This window comes from Elephas maximus, chromosome 1 (genome assembly GCF_024166365.1).
Source record: "Elephas maximus indicus isolate mEleMax1 chromosome 1, mEleMax1 primary haplotype, whole genome shotgun sequence".
NCBI classification, from domain to species: domain Eukaryota; kingdom Metazoa; phylum Chordata; class Mammalia; order Proboscidea; family Elephantidae; genus Elephas; species Elephas maximus.
This window is the reverse complement of record NC_064819.1, coordinates 126,920,259-126,938,709: the sequence shown is the minus strand read 5'-3', so window position 1 is coordinate 126,938,709 and position 18,451 is coordinate 126,920,259. Positions and strand designations below refer to the sequence as shown.

The 18,451-nt window shown below is 36.1% G+C and overlaps 1 protein-coding gene across 1 annotated transcript in view; it reads left to right on the top strand.

Annotated features, from left to right (window-relative positions):
* The window catches only part of EYS (eyes shut homolog), a 1,933,311-nt gene that overhangs the window by 1,348,721 nt on the left and 566,139 nt on the right, over positions 1–18,451 (top strand). Inside the window, 1 exon segment of the mRNA XM_049873718.1 lies at positions 16,772–17,004. Within this exon segment, the coding sequence (XP_049729675.1) occupies positions 16,772–17,004 (233 nt within the window).

Below are 18,451 nucleotides of genomic sequence, written 5' to 3'. Positions count from 1 at the left end.
CTCAGCAGCAATGGTTTTGTGTTTTTATTACTCACCAAATATGACTTTCAAACACTTACATTTAAATGTAGGTATATCATTCCACTTTACACAAAACTCACCAACACCTACAACAGTGTTTCTCAAGAGTTTCCCCTACGTGTAATTAATAGCTATCGAGAGTAAACAAATACAGATATCTTGTGTCCTACCCTAGTAGCAGAGTGCAAACAAAATTTCATGGAAATGTTATGTTTTATTTTATTAAGCCATGCAAATATTAAATATTAATTAAAATATCTAAACGATACATTAATCAACTTTGTGGAATATTGATGGTCTTAGAAACTGCCCCATATTTGTCCTAAGATTCCAGTACTTTCTGGCATATATTTAAAAACACTGGTTTATAGAATTCAGTCCAAGCTCCTCAACATGGGATATAATGGCCTTTCTGATCAAGACCCCACATATTATTCATTTATTCAACTACTCCTCAACTATTTATTGAGTCCTATTTTTTTTTTTTATCATAGTTTAAGGGACTGTGTTAGATGCTTGTAATAGAATGAGGAGGGAAGAAATAGACAAAACCCCTCAAGTTACAGCTTAGACTCTAGAGGGAAGATACAGATAAAAAAGGCTATTTCAGTAAGAGTGATAAGACTTCTAATGGAAGTACAATGGACTAAATTTATAGGATGTGTGTCTAGCTCAGATTTGAAGAGTGTCAGGCAAGTCTTCCTAGAAGAACTATCTTCTAGGTTAAGAATGAAGTATGAATAGGCATCAATCAGGGAAAGTAGAACAAAGCAAAGGAGAACATTGTTTGAAGGCTGGGAGATTGGTGATTAGACACCTCAGGAGATAGAACCAGCTTGTGATTGGTTTTGAAAGCCATGGTAGGGAGTTTAAACTTGATACTAAGAGCAACAGGGAGTCTCTGAATGTTCAAGAAGGGAATTAATATGACCAGACTAACATTTTAACATGATCACTCTGACTGCTCTTTGAGAAATAGATTAACAGGATCAAGACTGGAGGTAAGAAGACAGATTAGATTGTTTTTGCAATCATCGAGGAAAGAAGAGGTGATGGTAAAACATGAGTTGCATCTAGATATATGGAGTAGATGTGTGACCTTAGGCAGAAGGAGGAAAAAGGGTTATGTTCCATTTCCTAATTTGAGCTTTTGGTCAGAGCCATCCACGAAAGAAAATGAGGTTTTGGGGATGGAGAGGGTAGAGAGGAGAGCTCAGTTGTCAATGGGACATCCAAAAGGAGTTGTAGAATTGCATGTAAGAACCTGACCTGAAACTCTAAAGAGAAATTGGGGGTTTTCAACCCCTAGAGGACAATGGCTACAACACTGAGCTCAAACAGCAATGGCTGTGAGAACAGCGCAGGACCAGGCAATGTTCTGTTGTACATAGGGTGGCCATGAGTTAAAACCAACTGGATGGCACCTAACAACAACAACAACAACGTATGATAAAACATTTAAAAACTGGATTTAAGAATATTCAAACTGGGAGGCAGGGCAAGGCAGACACTTCTGGTTGTCCTCCTTACAACAAAGACCTGAAAAAACAAATGAATCAATTACATACGAAAATCTAGGAGCCCTGAACATCAAATGCAAACTTGAGGGATTGAACTGAGCAGCAGGGGTAGTGAGAGATGGTTCAGAAGCAGTGAGGAGTTGCCAGACCTGACTCAGAAGGAACAGGAGCCCACAGGTCAGATCCACTGGTGCGAGCCCAGTGAAGCAAACAGTGGTGTTCAGGGTGTGTTTTCCACATTGGGAGAGACCGAGCAGCTGAGAGTTCATGCATGCCTCCAGAATCAGTGAAAAGTGGCCCTCTTGGCAAAAGATAACTATTTGCATTTAATCTACTGCATGGCCTGAAAAACACCCCTTTAGAAAAAAAATCTCTTCCATTTAACTGACCTCTTGCTACTCTGCACCAGGTCCCAAGCCAGCTTTAGTGATAGCCTCTTTTCCTGAGCTGGAAGTAGGACACATTGCTGGCCCTGAGCCATCCTCACAGCTTCAGAGAAGGAATAAATTAACAAACAGGGGAAAAAAATAACCTGCTGGCTCCCCTAAGCTGGGAACTCAGGGTGGAAACAGTTCCTTTGCCTCGGCACAGGCATAAGTGGTCCACAGACTTTGAATGCATTTCACCCCTGCATAGACCTGTGTGGGCCCATTTCAGCAGCATAGGCCCTCATTAGCACAGTACAACAGGGTATATACCTTAAGTCTAACTTCAACTGTTTCAGCTGTATGGTGGAGAGGCAGGTTCATGAAGTTTGACACTGCTCTGCCTATTAAGCAGCGTCCTCACCTACCCATATCAGGGGCCTGAGAACTGGTGCCTTCACCCACATCACCTAGCCACCCTTGACAGGGATCCAAGGATAAGTGGTGCCTCCCAGTCTTTACAGCCAACAGTACTGGATGCTCATAGTCCAGCTGCAAAAACCACCCACCTACATGTTGTAGAGAAGAAGGGAATGCTTTCTTCACACACTCTCAGGGGCAGTTGTAAGCCCCTTGCCTTGCTCAGTGCGTGACCCCCTACTGCTGCCAGATACCTGTGCCTAAACCAATCGCCCCTGCTCATCTAGGAGTGTAGTTGAGAGCCTACACCACATACTTGGTGACTAACTACCTGGACACCTGAGCTAAATCCATACAAGAAAAGTAAACAAACTCTTGGGCTCATATACCTAGTAACAGCTCTAACCACCTGATGACAGGAAGTTAGAGAGTCAAAGGTGCCAGTAATCAAACTAACTCACTGAAGCAGCCTATTTGGGCATATCAAAACAAAATAAAACAATAACCTAGAACACAGTAAGCAAACATAAAATAAATACAATAACTTATTGACGGCTCGGAGACAATGGTCAATATAAAATCACATAGAGAGGCAGGCCACAATGGCATCAGCAAGTTACCAAAACAAAGAATCAAGAAATCTTCCAGATGAAGATAACTTCATGAACTACCAGAGGTAGAATGCAAAAGATTAATGTACAGAACTCTTCAAGAGATCAGGCAAAATGCAGAACAAGCCAAGGAACACACAGACATAGCACTAGAGGAACTTAAGCAGGTTAGAGAGGAACACAATGACAAATTTAATAGGCTGCAAGAACCTATAGAGAGACAGCAAACAGAAATTCAGAAGATTAATAATAAAATTTCAGAATTAGTCAACCCAGTAAAAAGAGGAGCAAAATTGAGGAAACAGAAGTTCAGAAGTGGTGAGATCGATGATAAAGCACTTGACACAAACATATTTTAGGAAGAATCAGATAAAAGAATTTAAAAAAATGAAGGAACCCTAAGAATTATGTGAGACCCTATCAAGAGAAACAACCGGCGAGTGATTGGAGCACCAGAACAGGCGTGGATAACAGAAAATACAGAGAGAATTGTTGAATATCTGTTGGCAGAAAATTTCCCTGATATCATGAAAGTTGAGAAGATATCTATCTAAGATGCTCATTGAATCCCACACAAGGTAGATCCAAAAGAAAAGTCACCAAGACATATTATAATCAAACTTGCCAAAACCAAAGATAAAAAGAAGATTTTAAGAGCAGCTAGGGATTTTTTTTAGGGATAAATGAAAAGTCACCTACAAAGAAGAGTCAATAAGACTAAGCTTGGACTACTCAGCAGAAACCACGCAGGCAAGAAGGCAATGGGACAACATATAAAAAGCCTTGAAGGAAAAAAATTGCCAGTGAAGAATTATATATCCAAAAAAAACGGTCTTTCAAATCTGAAGGCAGAATTACGACATTTCCAAATAAACAGAAGTTTAGGGAATTTGCAAAAAACAAACCAAAATTACAAGAAATACTAAAGGGAGTCCTCTGGTTAGAAAATCAGATAAAAACCCAAGAGTAACACACAGCACAGAGCAACCAGATATCAACCCAGGCAGGGAAATTACAAAAATAAAGCTAAAATGCTCAAAACAGGGAAATAGCGATGTCATTATGTAAAAGAGGACAACATTAAATCAAGAAAGAGGGAACAAAAAATAATGTAGTCATAGATCTTTCATATGGAGAGGATGTCAAAGCGATACAAAGAAATAAAAGTTTGGTTTAAACTTAGAAAAATAGAGGTAAATGTTAAGGTAATCACAAAGGAAACTAACTATCCTACACATCGAAATAAAAAAACAAGAAAAACATAAAGACTCAGCAAATACAAAAACAACAATAAGGAAAAAGAGGAAGGCAATATATAAAGAAAAGCTATTCAGCACAGAAAATTAAGTGGAAAAAAGAAACTATCGACAACACACACACACACAAAAAGACATCACAATGACAGCACTAAATGCATACCTATAAATAATTACGCTGAATTTAAATGGACTAAATGCACCAGTAAAGAGACAGAGAGTGGCAGAATGGATAAAAAAACACAACCTGTCTATATTCTGCCTACAAGAGACACACCTTAGACTTAAAGATTAAAAACAAAGTAAAACTCAAAGGATGAAAAAAAAAAAATATTAAGCAAATAACAATCAAAAAAGAGCAGAAGTAGCAATATTAATTTCTGACAAAATAGTCTTTAAAGTAAAATCTACCACAAAGGATAAGAAAGGATACTATATAACGATTAAACGGTCAATACACCGGGAGAATGTAACCATAATAAATATTTATGCACCCAATGACAGGGATCCAAAATACATAAAACAAACTCTAACCAAATTGAAAAGTGAGATAAATTCATTACCGTCAAATCGATTCCAACTCACAGAGACCCTAAAGAAAAGTGAGATAGACAGCTCCAAAGAAATACCAGGAGTCTTCCACACACCACTTTTGGTGAAGGACAGATCATATAGAAAGAAGCTTAATAAAGACATGGAAGGTCTAAATCAACCAACTCGACCTCTTAGACGTATATAAAGCCCTCCACCCAACAGCAGCCAAGTATACTTTCTTTTCCAACACGCATAGACATTCTCTAGAATAGACCACGTATTAGGTCATAAAGCAAGCCTTAACAGAATCCAAAACATTGAAATATTATAAAGCATCTTTTCTGATCGTAAAGCCATAAAAGTAGAAATCAATAACAGAAAAAGCAAGGAAAAAAAAATCAAACACATGGAAACCAAACAACACCTTGCTCAAAAACTACTGGGTTATAGAAGACATTAAGGATGGAATAAAGAAATTCGTAGAATCCAGTGAGAATGAAAACACTTTCTATCAGAACCTTTAGGACACAGCAAAAGCAGTGCTCAGAGGTGAATTTCTGTGAATAAATACAGACATCTGAAAAGAAGAAAGGGCCAAAATCAAAGAATTAACCCTACAACTTGAAAAAATAGAAAGAGAACAGCAAAAGAAGCCCTCGGGCACCAGAAGAAAGCAAGTAATAAAAATAAGAGCAGAATTAAATGAAACAGAGAACAGGAAAACAATTGAAAGAGTTAACAAGTCCATTAGCTGGTTCTTTGAAAAGAGCAATAAAATTGATAAGCCATTAGCCAAACTGACAAAAGGAAAACAGGAGAGGAAGCAAATAACCTGAATAAGAAATGAGATGGGAGATGTCACAACAGACCCAACTGAAACTAAAAGAATCATAACAGAATACTATGAAATAGTATACTCGAACAAATTTGAAAACCTAGAGGAAAGGAACAAATCTCTAGAAACACACTACCTACCTAAGCTAACACAAACAGAGGTAGAACAACAAAATAAACCTATAACAAAAGAAGAGATTGAAAAGATAATTTAAAAAACTCCAACAACAACAGCAAAAATCCCTGGCCTTGACAGCTTCACTGGAGAATCCTACCAAAGATTCAGAGAAGAGTTAACACCACCACTATTAAAGGTATTTCAGAGCACAGAAAAGAATGGAATACTCCCAAACTCATTCTATGAAGCTAGTATAACCCTGATACCCAAACCAGGTAGACACCACAAAAAAAGAAAATTACAAACCAATATCCCTCACGAAGTTAGATGCAAACATCTGCAACTAAATTCTAGCCAATAGAATTCAACAACATATCAAAAAATTATTCACCAAGGCCAAGTAGGATTCATATTAGGTTTCCAGGGATGGTTTAACATTAGAAAAACAATCACTGTAATCCATCACATAAATTAAACAAAAGACAAGAAACACATGATCTTATCAATTGATGAAGAAACGGCATTTGACGAAGTCTAACACCCGTTCATGATACACACTTCCAACAAAATAGGAATAAAAGGGAAATTCCTCAACGTAATAAAGGGCACTTATACAAAGCCAACAGCCAACATCATCCTCAATGGAGAGAGCCTGAAAGATTCCCCTTGAGAAGGGGAACCAAACAAGGATGCCCTTTATCACCACTCTTATTCAACATTGTGCTGGAGGTTCTAGCCAGCTCAATTAGGCTAGAAAAAGAAATAAAGGGCATCCAGATTGGTAAGGAAGAAGTAAAATATCGCTATTTGCAGATGACATGATCTTATACACAGAAAACCTTAAAGAATCCTCCAGAAAACTACTAAAACTAGTAGAAGAGTTCAGCACAGCATTAGCATACAAGATAAATATACAAAAATCAGTTGGATTCCTCTGCAACAAAAAAGAGAATGTCGAAGATGAAATCATCAAATCAATACCATTTACAATAGCCCCAAGACGATAAAATACTTAGGAACAAATCTAACCAGAGGCGTAAAAGACCTGTATAAAGAAAACTACAAGACACTACTGCAAGAAACTAAAATAGACCTACATAAGTGGAAGAACATGCCTTGCTCATGGATAGGAAGACTCAGCTTTGTGAAAATGTCTATTCTACCCAAAGCAATCTATAGATACAATGCAATCCTGATCCAAATTCCAGTGGCATTTTTTAATGAGATGGAGAAACAAATCACCAACTTCGAATGGAAAGGGAAGAGGCCCTGGATATACTTATCCAGATTGTCATTTCCCCATTTAATGGACTTTGGGCCTTTGTTAAATATCAGTTGCTCATAAGTGGATGAATTTACATTCGGATTCTCAATTCTGTTCCAATTCTCCAGCATTATTGAAGAAGAACAAAGTAGGAGGCCTCACACTACCTGATTTTAGAACCTATTATACCACCACAGTAATCAAAACAGCCTGGTACTTGTACACTTGTACAACAGATACATAGACCAATGGAACAGAATTGAGAATCCAAATGTAAATTCATCCACTTATGAGCAACTGATATTTAACAAAGGCCCAAAGTCCGTTACATGGGGAAAAGGCAGTCTTTTTAAGAAATGGTGCTGGCATAACTGGATATCCATCTGCAAAAAAAATGAAACAAGACCCATCCCTCACACCATGCACAAAAATGAACTAAAAATAGATCAAAGACCTAAATATTAATTCTAAAATGATGAAGATCATGGAAGAAAAAATAGGGACAGTGCTAAGAGCCCTAATGTGTGGCATAAACAGTATATAAAATATTACTAACAGTGCACAAACACCAGAAGGGAAACTGGCGGCTTCTAAAAATCAAACACTTATGCTCATCCAAGGCTTCACCAAAAGAGTAAAAAGGCAACCTATAGACTGGGAAAAAAATCTTTGGCTACAACAAATCCAATCAGCATCTAATCTCTAAAATCTACAAGATACTGCAAAACCTCAACAACAAAAAGACAAGTAACTCAATTAAAAAGTGGGCAAAGGATATGAACAGGCACTTCACAAAAGAAGACATTCAGGTAGCTAACAGATACTTGAAGAAATACAATCATCAGCCATTAGAGAAATGCAAATCAAAGATACAATGAGATACGATTTCACCCCAACAAGGCTGGCATTAATCCAGAAAACACAAAATAGTAAATGATGGAGAGGTTGTGGAGAGACTGGAACATTTATATACTGCTGGTGGGAATGTAAAATGATACAACCACTTTGAAAATCGATTTGAGGCTTCCTTAAAAAGCTAGAAATAGAACCATGTTGATTGCAGCACTATTTACAATAGCCAAAAGATGGAAACAACCAAGATGCCCATCAACAGATGAATGGATAAACAAATTATGGTATATTCACCTAATGGAATACTACATAACGGTAAAGAACAACAATGAATCTGTGAAACATCTCATAACATAAATGAACCTGGAAGTTAGTTGCAAAAGGACAAATATTGTATGATCCCGCTATTATAGGAACTCAAGAAAAGGTTTAAACACAGACGAAAACATTCTTTGATGGTTATGAGAGTGGGGAGGGAGGGAGAGGGGTATTTACTAATTAGTAGACAAGAATTATTTTAGGTGAAGGAAAGGTCAACACACAATACAGGGGAACTCAACTGGATTAAACCAAAAGCTGTTTCCTGAATACAACCAAACACTTTGAATGACAGAGTGGCAGGGCCCAGAGGTCTGGGGACCATGGTTTCAGGGGACATCTAGGCCAACTGGCATAACAAAGTGTATTAAGAAAACATTTTGTATCCCACTTTGGTGAGTGGTGTCTGGGTTCTTAAACGCTATCAAGCAGCCATCTAAAGATGCATCAATTGGTCTCAACCCACGTGGAGCAAAGGAGAATGAAGAACACCACGAACACATAGAAAATATGAACCCAAGATACAGAAAGGGCCACATAAACCGGAGACTCCATCAGCCTGAGACTGGGAGAACTAGATGGTACCCGACTACCATGAATGACTGCCATGGCAGGGAACACAACCGAGAATCCCTGATAAAAAAATGGTACCCGACTACCATGAATGACTGCCATGGCAGGGAACACAACCGAGAATCCCTGATAGAGTAGGAGAAAAGTGGGATGCAGGTCTCATATTCTAGTAAAAAGACCAGACTTAATGGTCTGACTGAGACTGGAGGGACACCAGGGGTCATGGCCCCCAAAATCTCTGTTAGCCCAAAACTAAAACCATTCCTAAGGCCAACTTTTCAAAGATTAGACTGGACTATAATACATAAAATAAAATGATAGTGGTGAGGAGTGTGCTTCTTAGCTCAAGTAGACAAATGAGACTATGTGGCCAGCTCGTGTCTGGAGGTGAGATGAGAAGGCAGAGGGCAATAGCTGCTGGTTGAATGGACATGGGGAATACAGAGTGGAGAAAAGGCGAATGCTGTCAAATTGAGGGGAGAGCAACTAGGATCACATAAAAATGTGAGTTTAAGTTTTTGTATGAGGAACTGTCTTGTAATCTTTCACTTAAAGCACAATAAAAAAGTAAGAATATCCAAAGTATAATTCTATCTGAATTTCTACTTATGACTCCCAAATCCATTCTTTAAAATGCATAAAATTCTCCAACTAGATCAAATAATTGGAAATGTTTCCCACTTTTTCACATGCTGTTTCTTCAGCTCATGATAACCTTTGCCACTCGGAAATCTCTCTTCTTCAGGACTTACATCAGTTGACCTCTCTGTGAGACCTTCTTAAGATCTTCTCATGCAGACTTAATTTCTTCCTCTGAATGTTGGCATAGCACCTCTCCCATTCTGAAGCTAATCCTAACATATTTGTCGATAGGTCTGACTCAGCTCACCTGGCTTCTTAACCAAATTTAGTAATTTTTGCATACTCACTACCTGGCACATAGTAGGCACTCAATATTTATTGAATAAATGGAATTGATGAGAAAACATTACTATTTCTTCAAAACATACCCTTAGAGAGTTATATACCAAAAAACCCACTGTTGTCGAGTCGATTCCGACTCATAGCGACCCTATAGGACAGAGTAGAACTGCCCCATAGAGTTTCCAAGGAGCGCCTGGCAGATTCAAACTGCTGACCTCTCGATTAGCAGCCATAGCACTTAAGCACTACGCCACCAGGGTTTCCAGAGAGTTATACAGAAAGAACAAATAAAGGAAATGACTAACAGTTTTACTGGGCTTGAACTACATAACTGCTTTCTTTCTTGACTAGAAGTAATGACTGAGAGTTTCGTTTTCTGTAATCTCTTGCATAGTGCCACTGGGCTGATGTCACTTGTCCTCCTTTAGATGGATTTCCCTTGATATTCACAAAGATACTTTAATGCACTCAATAAAATAAAATAGCTTGTATAGATATCACAGACAACCCTTGCTTCTTTTTGGTTATTGAATAGTGCTACAGACGAATTCTCTGGGGTCAATTTATTCTTGCTTGGTAGTTCTCTGAAATATGATAAAATTCACAGACATTCTGAAGTTGAGCCATTGAAAAGGCTATTAAACAAATCTACTTTTCTTGACATAAGCTGAAAGTTTATAAAGGCTGTTTTAAGACATCACTACTTAATGCATAGAAAGTGAGAGTATACACACTGTCTCTACTGTTTTCAGGACATGGCGGTTAAGGCCAATTGCCCAGTTTCTTACAGGCAGACCTACGATAGATGCTCATATCAAACAAAGCAAAATCCATTGCTTTAGTAATGTAATATTGGGTGTTTCGGAGCAAGTCAAGATAGATAACACTGCTTTAATGTCCTTGGTTATCCCTTGCTTCGGCACCTTTTGATCTACTTCTTTGTTTTCTCAGATTAATGTATTCTTAAAAAAGATTAATCTACACAAATAACTTAAAGTTCTCTTCTACTCCAAGATATGTATAAAGGAAAAATAGTATGCCAAACATTTATAAATTTAAAGAAATATATAGCTATATTTGGATCTTTCCTAAGAAAATACATGGAAATTGATTTAATGCAGTGAATGCCAGAGTTTGCTCTTTGTAATAGAATTTTATGTCATGATTTTGCATTTTTTAGTTTACTTTTCTGTGTGCATACTTTTCTAAGATCTCAAACTAATTTATCAGGTTCCTTACAGTAGTCAGAACCAATGACTGTTCTTCAATGTAAGCTATCATATTTTGAAAGCAAAACTACTATGTCTAATATTTTTCTTTAATCTTTTGAATTTTGAAGTGAACATTTTCTTCATCAAAGCCTTAGCTATTTGTGGCTCTATTTTGTTAGGCTTAATCTGTGAAAATAAAGCTTTTTAAATCATTCTCCTGATTCAGTAGACATTTGTAAAAACTGCATGTTTTTTTTCTTTGGGGAAATGATTATTTCCCCTGGCCACGGTTGCCTGCAATTCTGCTAGCTGCCCCCAGGTGAATGATGATGTGCAGGGTTGAGATTTTATGACTCAACTGAGCAAGATATTATTAAAGTGGATCACTGTTTATTTATAAAAGATACATTTTACTGACTTCTCATGCAAGGTGTTGCTGTAAGTGCAGCTGTTCAAGTTTCTTCTCTCCCAGATTACTTAAGAAATATTTTTGTTTTAAATATGTTTAAATATATTACTAAATTATTAAATATATATTTATATAAATATATATTAAAAATGGTTTCTGGAAAAAGGAATGGGTACTATTGACATGACTTTTTGGGGTTTTTATAGGGATTTTTGTAATATCATCCAGTCAGGAGCAGATTGAGAGAATTTTTGCCTAGCCTGAGATTTATGTCTTCCACATCAACAGTTTATCCATTTCCATTTGCCCAAATCCAAAGCTGAGAATCACCTACTCTTTTCTCTCCTTCTCCCTGGGCTGGATATTCTGTTTCACCTCCAGACCCACATTCCATCCTTCTCCATCTTGATTGGTGCGCTGGGAGGCTAACCAATATAGGCCACAGCTCCCCAGCTACCCTTGACCTCTGACTCCCAGTTGTGTTTGGCCAATGAAATGGCAGTACATAAAAGGGGCAGAAGGGAAAAGAAAAAAACATATGTTCACACAAAAACTTGTGCATCATTGTTTGTAGCAGCATTATTCACATTAAGTGAATACAAAAAGTAGGAACAATATAAACGTCCATCAACTGTGGAATGGATAAATACAGTATGGTGCATCCATAAAATTACTCATAGAATATTATTGGCAATAAAAAAGGAATGAAGTGCTGATACATGCTGCAACATAGATGAGCCTTGAAATCATTATGCTAAGTGAAAAAAGTCAGTTACAAAAGATCTCAGACTGTATGATTCCATTTACATGAAGTGCCCCAGACAGGCCAATCTATAGAGACAAGAAGTAAATTAGTGGTTGTCTAGGGCAGGAGGCAGGGACAGGGAGTGACTACTCATGGGTACAGGGTTTTTTTGGGACTAACAAAAATATTATCAAATTGGATCGTGGTGATGGTTGTATGACCCCGTGATACACTAAAAATTATTGAATTGTGCATTTCAAATGAGTGACCTATATGTATGTAAATTATATCTCAATATAGCTATTACAAATGAATTCAAGATCCAGATAATAGGGGGAAAAAAAAAAAACCTTGGTACAGATTGAAGATAATTAATTGAGAACTGATAGAATCAATAACGGTATATTCAAACAATAAAACATTAGTGTTTAAAAAGATGAAGAACTCCACTTACCCATGTGTGTAGCCTGCTAAGAACTATTTTTAAATGAAAAAACAAAGAGCAGAACAGCATATTCTAGTAGGCAAACATAGAATGGAGAATTTGTATTAATATTATATATACTATATATATTATATCTAGCACATATATTTTAGTATATACTATTCCATAGTATATAGTATACAATAAATAATTTTTAAATAAAAAATAACATATCTACATGTTACTTGCCCATGGAATACATGTTTTTGATACCTAGATTATAACACATTTATGTTACTTCTTTCTTTTTAATCTAATTGCAAAGATTTTTGAAACTTTTCTTCTCCTACACTATTAAGAAGCCAGAGTCAAGATTCCTTTACCAGTGTTTCTTCATTTCTTTTTAAACCTTCAGCATCATCCTAAAAATTTCTAACTTCTCTGCTTGTGCAGCTGTGTTTCCAGGATCCACACATCTGAGTGAGCCACTCCTCCTTCTAAGATGGTGAGGACAGACGAGTGCCTTTGAACCTTGATTAAGTCAACAGACAAAAAGCAAAACCCTCAGAGAGTAGCAATGTGAAATCTTAGCTTGATAGTTTGATTTTCATACCACTTGTTGGCTACATCCCCACAGACTCTTTAGGACTCCCTGGAGGGATACAAAAAAAAAAAAGAAAGAAACCCAGGTGGCGTAGTGGTTAAGTGCTTGGAGGGATAGTGGCTGGAAATAGACAATGCGTTTCCTCCTTTTCCTGTTGCACCTAGAGTGTGTCCCACGTAACTGGAAATCACTGTCATGTTAGAGTGTCTTTCTCTAAGGACTAGGCTTGTCTTTTGAATAAAATTAGCATATGTTATTTAGTAATTGATTCATTAAGACAAAGTTTTGAGGGCTTACTACTTATTGTAAGAGTGGCTGGTTCATCACTGTATCCTTGTACAAGGTTACCCAAGCAGCATCAAGTAGATTCTCCACTCTTATTATTTTGTCCTTTGAGCAGATAGTAAATCAAGCATTTATATAAAAAAGCAAAGAGGTCTACTTTTTATAATGTTGTTTTGAAAAACAATTTTGAAAACTGTGAGCCTTCCTTTCTAAGCTCATAATTCACTATTTTTTAGAAGAAAAAGGAATTGTAACTTTAACGCTCTGTTTTTACATTGTTAATGTATTAATATGACCATCATTTAGTTGTATTTAACAAATGTACATATTCACTTGATATTTTTAACATTTTATGTGAAAAGAAAAGAAAATTTTAGCATTCCAGAGTAATTCCTGTTTCTTTCTAAATATATAGCAAACTGAATAACTTTTGTTTATCTTAATTCCAAATTCTAAAATAGGTGAATTCATAACACATAGTTTGCAATGAGTAAATATGCAAATATTGAAAGTCAAGTGTTATTAATTACACATCAGTTAAAAAATTTGATCTTCCTTAACTTGGAATATATCTAATTAATGCTGTTTTCAAAATTTGGTTTATGATCCTGATGTTTTAAATGATGAATCAGTTGATAGTAATTATTTTTGCATAATCAGCATCTAAAATGTGTAACATATTGATTTTTTCAGATAAGACGTAGGTGTCCTTAGCAGCTACAGTAGGAGAAAGAGGTAGTGACATTTAGTTCAGTCTAATTTATTCCTGAGGAAAAAAGTGGTTGACTGCAGTTCATGAAGTCCATGGCAAGTGTTAAATGAAATGGTGAAATCATTCAGAAATACCAAAACTAAAAATTAAATTAGAATACAGAATGCTGAGTAATAAATTCCATGCAATTCAGATTTGTATTATCATTTAATTTGATGAAAGTTATTATAAAGACCAAACTTGTGTTACGAGTACAAATGCGAAAAACTAAGCTAATCTAACAGCAGAAAATCAGAGAAAGTTAAGATTGCATCAAGTGTTATTTTTTTTTATTATTTATTAAGTTAAAGAACTATATAATTGAGATATGAAATTGACCTTGGGGTAACAATATTATTTTTATTGGCTCTTTTCTTGTTAGTAGTGTGGTATGTTGCATGTTTACACAAACAATTCAAATTCATATGTAACATATTAATTGGAAAACCTACTAGGGCCAAACATTGTTGTTAGGGACACAATGAAAAAAGAACAGACATAATCTTCCCTATATGGAGATTGCAGCCCAGAGGAGAGAGAAGGAAGTCAAATTTAAACAATCATAAAGATATATGTATATATGGTAAAAAAATATATATATATATGGTAACAACTTGTAAGTAACATGATAAAAAATAATTTCAAGTTATAAAAGGACCGTAAAACAAAAAGGATGAACTGAACATTAATATTTTGAGGGTGAAGTGTTTCCATAAATTAATACATTTCTCACTTTCTTCACCTCTTCTTCTAATAAATTGACATCAATATACATAGAGGAAACCCTGGTGACGTAGTGGTTAAGTGTTACCGCTGCTAACCAAAGGGTCGGCAGTTCGAATCCACCAGGCGCTCCTTGGAAACTCTATGGGGCAGTTCTACTCTGTCCTATAGGGTCGCTATGAGTCAGAATCGACTCGACGGCATTGGGTTTGGTATTAGTTTTTATACATAGTAGATACAAAGATAGGTACTCAAGCTTCTAAGGACAGTCAAAAAATATCTTGGAACTGACTCCTTTCGCCAAAGTTTTATCTTTATGACCAAATACAGAATTAAAACTTACTTAATGGTTAAATAGTTAGATTTTTTTATTGCAGCATTTTTTTTTACATTAAAAAGGTAATTATCTCTCCCCTAAACTATTGCCAAAGATAATCTTTAAACCTTAAACCAAAATTACCCACTGAAGGCTTTTTCAACCCAAACAATACTTTAGCTTAACTAGTAAAGAATGTATGCCTTGAGCGTTATGTTCTTTTATGATCTATCTATATAGGATCAAATTGACAGCAGAAACTCAAAAGATTAGATACGAACCTTAGGGGGAAGTGAGGTTATGTTAACGAGAGGTGAACAACTCAGAAAAAGAGCATGAGAATGGTTGTATAACTTGAAGAATGTAATCAGCATCACTGAAATGCACATGTAGAAACTTGAATTGGTATATATTTTTTCCTGTGTTATTTTTTTTCTTTTTATATTCTCAACAACAACAAAAATAAGATAATTTTCTAAAAAGTAGTTATCTCATGATTATAGTACATAAAATTTCAATAGTACTGCTTCCCAATCAGTATTGAATACTCTGGAGTACACCGAAGACATTTGTTCAACAAATATTTACAACGTGTTTAATCCGAAAAAGGAATTCTGCCAACGTGAGGAATCTGTGTATGAAGGAGTATGGGAAAACAAGGATCTCTGAAGAGCTTACTAAGGGGAGATTGCACATAAAATAATATCTGTACTATATCATAAATATTCTATACATGACATATGATGGAATTTTATATATGAGAGAAAGATCTTCATGGTCTAGGGGAAACAAAAAAGGCTACGTGGAGGAAGTAATATCAGCAAGAACTTGGCACTATACATAAAATTCAGAAGTAAGAGAAGAACAAAAATGCATAGAAAGTGGCTTGAACAAGCTTCCAAAGTTTGGAAAGCTCTGGGTTCTTAGAGAAGAGTAAACTCATTTGGTTTGAGAGAATTTAAGGCCCTTATTTTTTTTTATTAGGATAATGATAGAATAGACTGGAAAAGCGGGGAGAAATTACATTGTCAAGCACCTTTAAATGCCAGAGTAAAGAATTTCAACTTAATTCAGAGAGAATTTCTTCATTCATTATTTATTAAAGAAGAAAAAAATTCAACTGGTAGTAAAAAAGTGTCAAAAAATTTAAGAAGTCTTTTGTGGGCATTGCTAAGTTATCTCTTGGAAAACTACTAGAAATGGATGCAAGTCACTCTGAGTGCATATTTCAAGCATTCAGTCAAGAAATAATTCAAGTGCAAGCAGTTTTACCATTAAATGTTACAGTCTGATTTCTTGGTCTTAGGCTCATGAGGTTTAAAATAACCAAAGCAGAACTATGTTACGCCAACATTTTAATACCTTTACATAAGAGAACTGACTTTTAGAGTCATAAAGGCTAATTCATCCAAGCTTCATACTACTTTCAAAAAATTGATTTAGTTTTTCTGAGCCATGTAGATTGACTACACTTCATGATTCACCAAGGGTCACAATACGTGGCTAGACATTTTTAGTATTTAAAAATCCCCAAAATGCAAAACAAACATTATAATTCTATTTGCCCTCCGTTAAGCCTTGGATTATAGTATTTTTATTCCCTCTTATTTTAAACAAAAATTTCTATTATTTTTATTAGCGTTCCTGATACTGTTACTTATATTTTGTTTTCTGTTGCGTTTACAAATCACAGATCCCTGGATTCTACTCTGTCTCTGACAGCCTCCTTCCTTGCTCCTTCTGGTGCGACAGAAGGGGCTGACTCTCTGTGGACTTCCCACAGCCCCTCTCCTCCAGCCCCATCCCTGTGCCAGGAGGATGTGTGCCACAATGGAGGCACCTGTCATCCCATCTTCCTCTCAAGTGGTACAGCCTCGTTTCGGTGTGACTGTCCCCTGCATTTCACTGGCCATTTCTGTGAGAAAGGTAATTAATCTTCATTACCCTCTGTATTTCTCTCTTTTTTTTTTAAATTCTCCAGAGGAAGAAGAGAAATGAAACATATTGTAAACGTTTTGATGAATACTAGCACAAGTAAGAAACATCTGTATAATTTTTTTAAATGAATTCAGATAGAACTCTTTCAGCTCAGTATTGTAGAAGCAAACTTAAGTTTTTTGTCTTCTGCGTTAAGATAACTATTCAAAATATATTTTCAATTACCACATAAAATCGGAATTAAAATTGAAATGGAGTGTTACTTATGTAGTTACCTCTAAAATTATGATGAAGCTATTTTTCTATCCTTTGTCACCATAGTTGCAATTAGATTCTTATTAATACTATTTTTATTGCTTAATTGCCAATTGAATTAGTACATTTTCATATTTCACTTGTAGATGCCCATATATGAATTACTTTGGCATTTAAGAAGAATACATTCTTTTTTGATGCTTAAGAATATGATTTTAGCATTAACAGAGCTATTTATGAATCAACAAACATTCTGCTATTGTCAACATCTTATAGCCTCCTAAGAGGTTTTCAGTTAATTAAGGCAGTGCTGGGTAGAAACTAGAGCCAGAAATGCATTGGCCAGTTTACAGACATCTTCGGTCATCACAAAACTGAATGCATGTGCCTATACTAATCGTTGGAAAGTGTCATTCTTGTCTATATAAGACTGATCACTGGTTCTAAATTAGGGAGTTGGGGATGGAGGTTACTATTGGATAATGATTCAGATTAAGAGGACACAATTTCCATTATTTACCGGATTGTTTTAAATAATTCCTTTTTTCAGTGCCAACATTTAGAGCCTCTTAAAGTTAATTCAGAGGTTGTTGTTAGTCGCCGTAGAGTCTGCTCCAACTCATGGTGTCCTTATGCAAAACAAAACAAAGCATTGCCCAGTCCCGAGCTCTCTTCCTGATCCTGGGTACGCGTGAGTCTATTGTTGTGTCCACTGTGTCACTCCACTTCATCGAGGGTTTCTCTCATTTTTTTTGGCCCTCTACTTTATGAAACATGATGTCATTTTCTAACGATTGGTCTTTCCTGATGACATATCTAAAGTAAGTGAGTCAGTCTTGCCATATTTGCTTCTAATGAACATTCTGCCTGTGTTTCTTCTAAGACTGATTTGTTTGTTCTTTTGACAGTCCATGAAATATTCGATATTCTTTGTGAACACCACAGTTCTAACGCATCATTTCTTCTTCTGCTTTACTGTTTGATATCCAACTTTCACATACATATGAGGTGACTGAAAATTCCATGGCTTGGGTCAGATGCACCTTCCGAAAAACCAAAAAACAGTTGCCCTCTAGTCAATTCCAACTGGGGCAAACAGTTATTAACTAACACTCAACTACCAACCGAAAGGTTGTCATTAGTGTTTGAACTTACCCAGACTCACCTTAGAAGAAAGCCT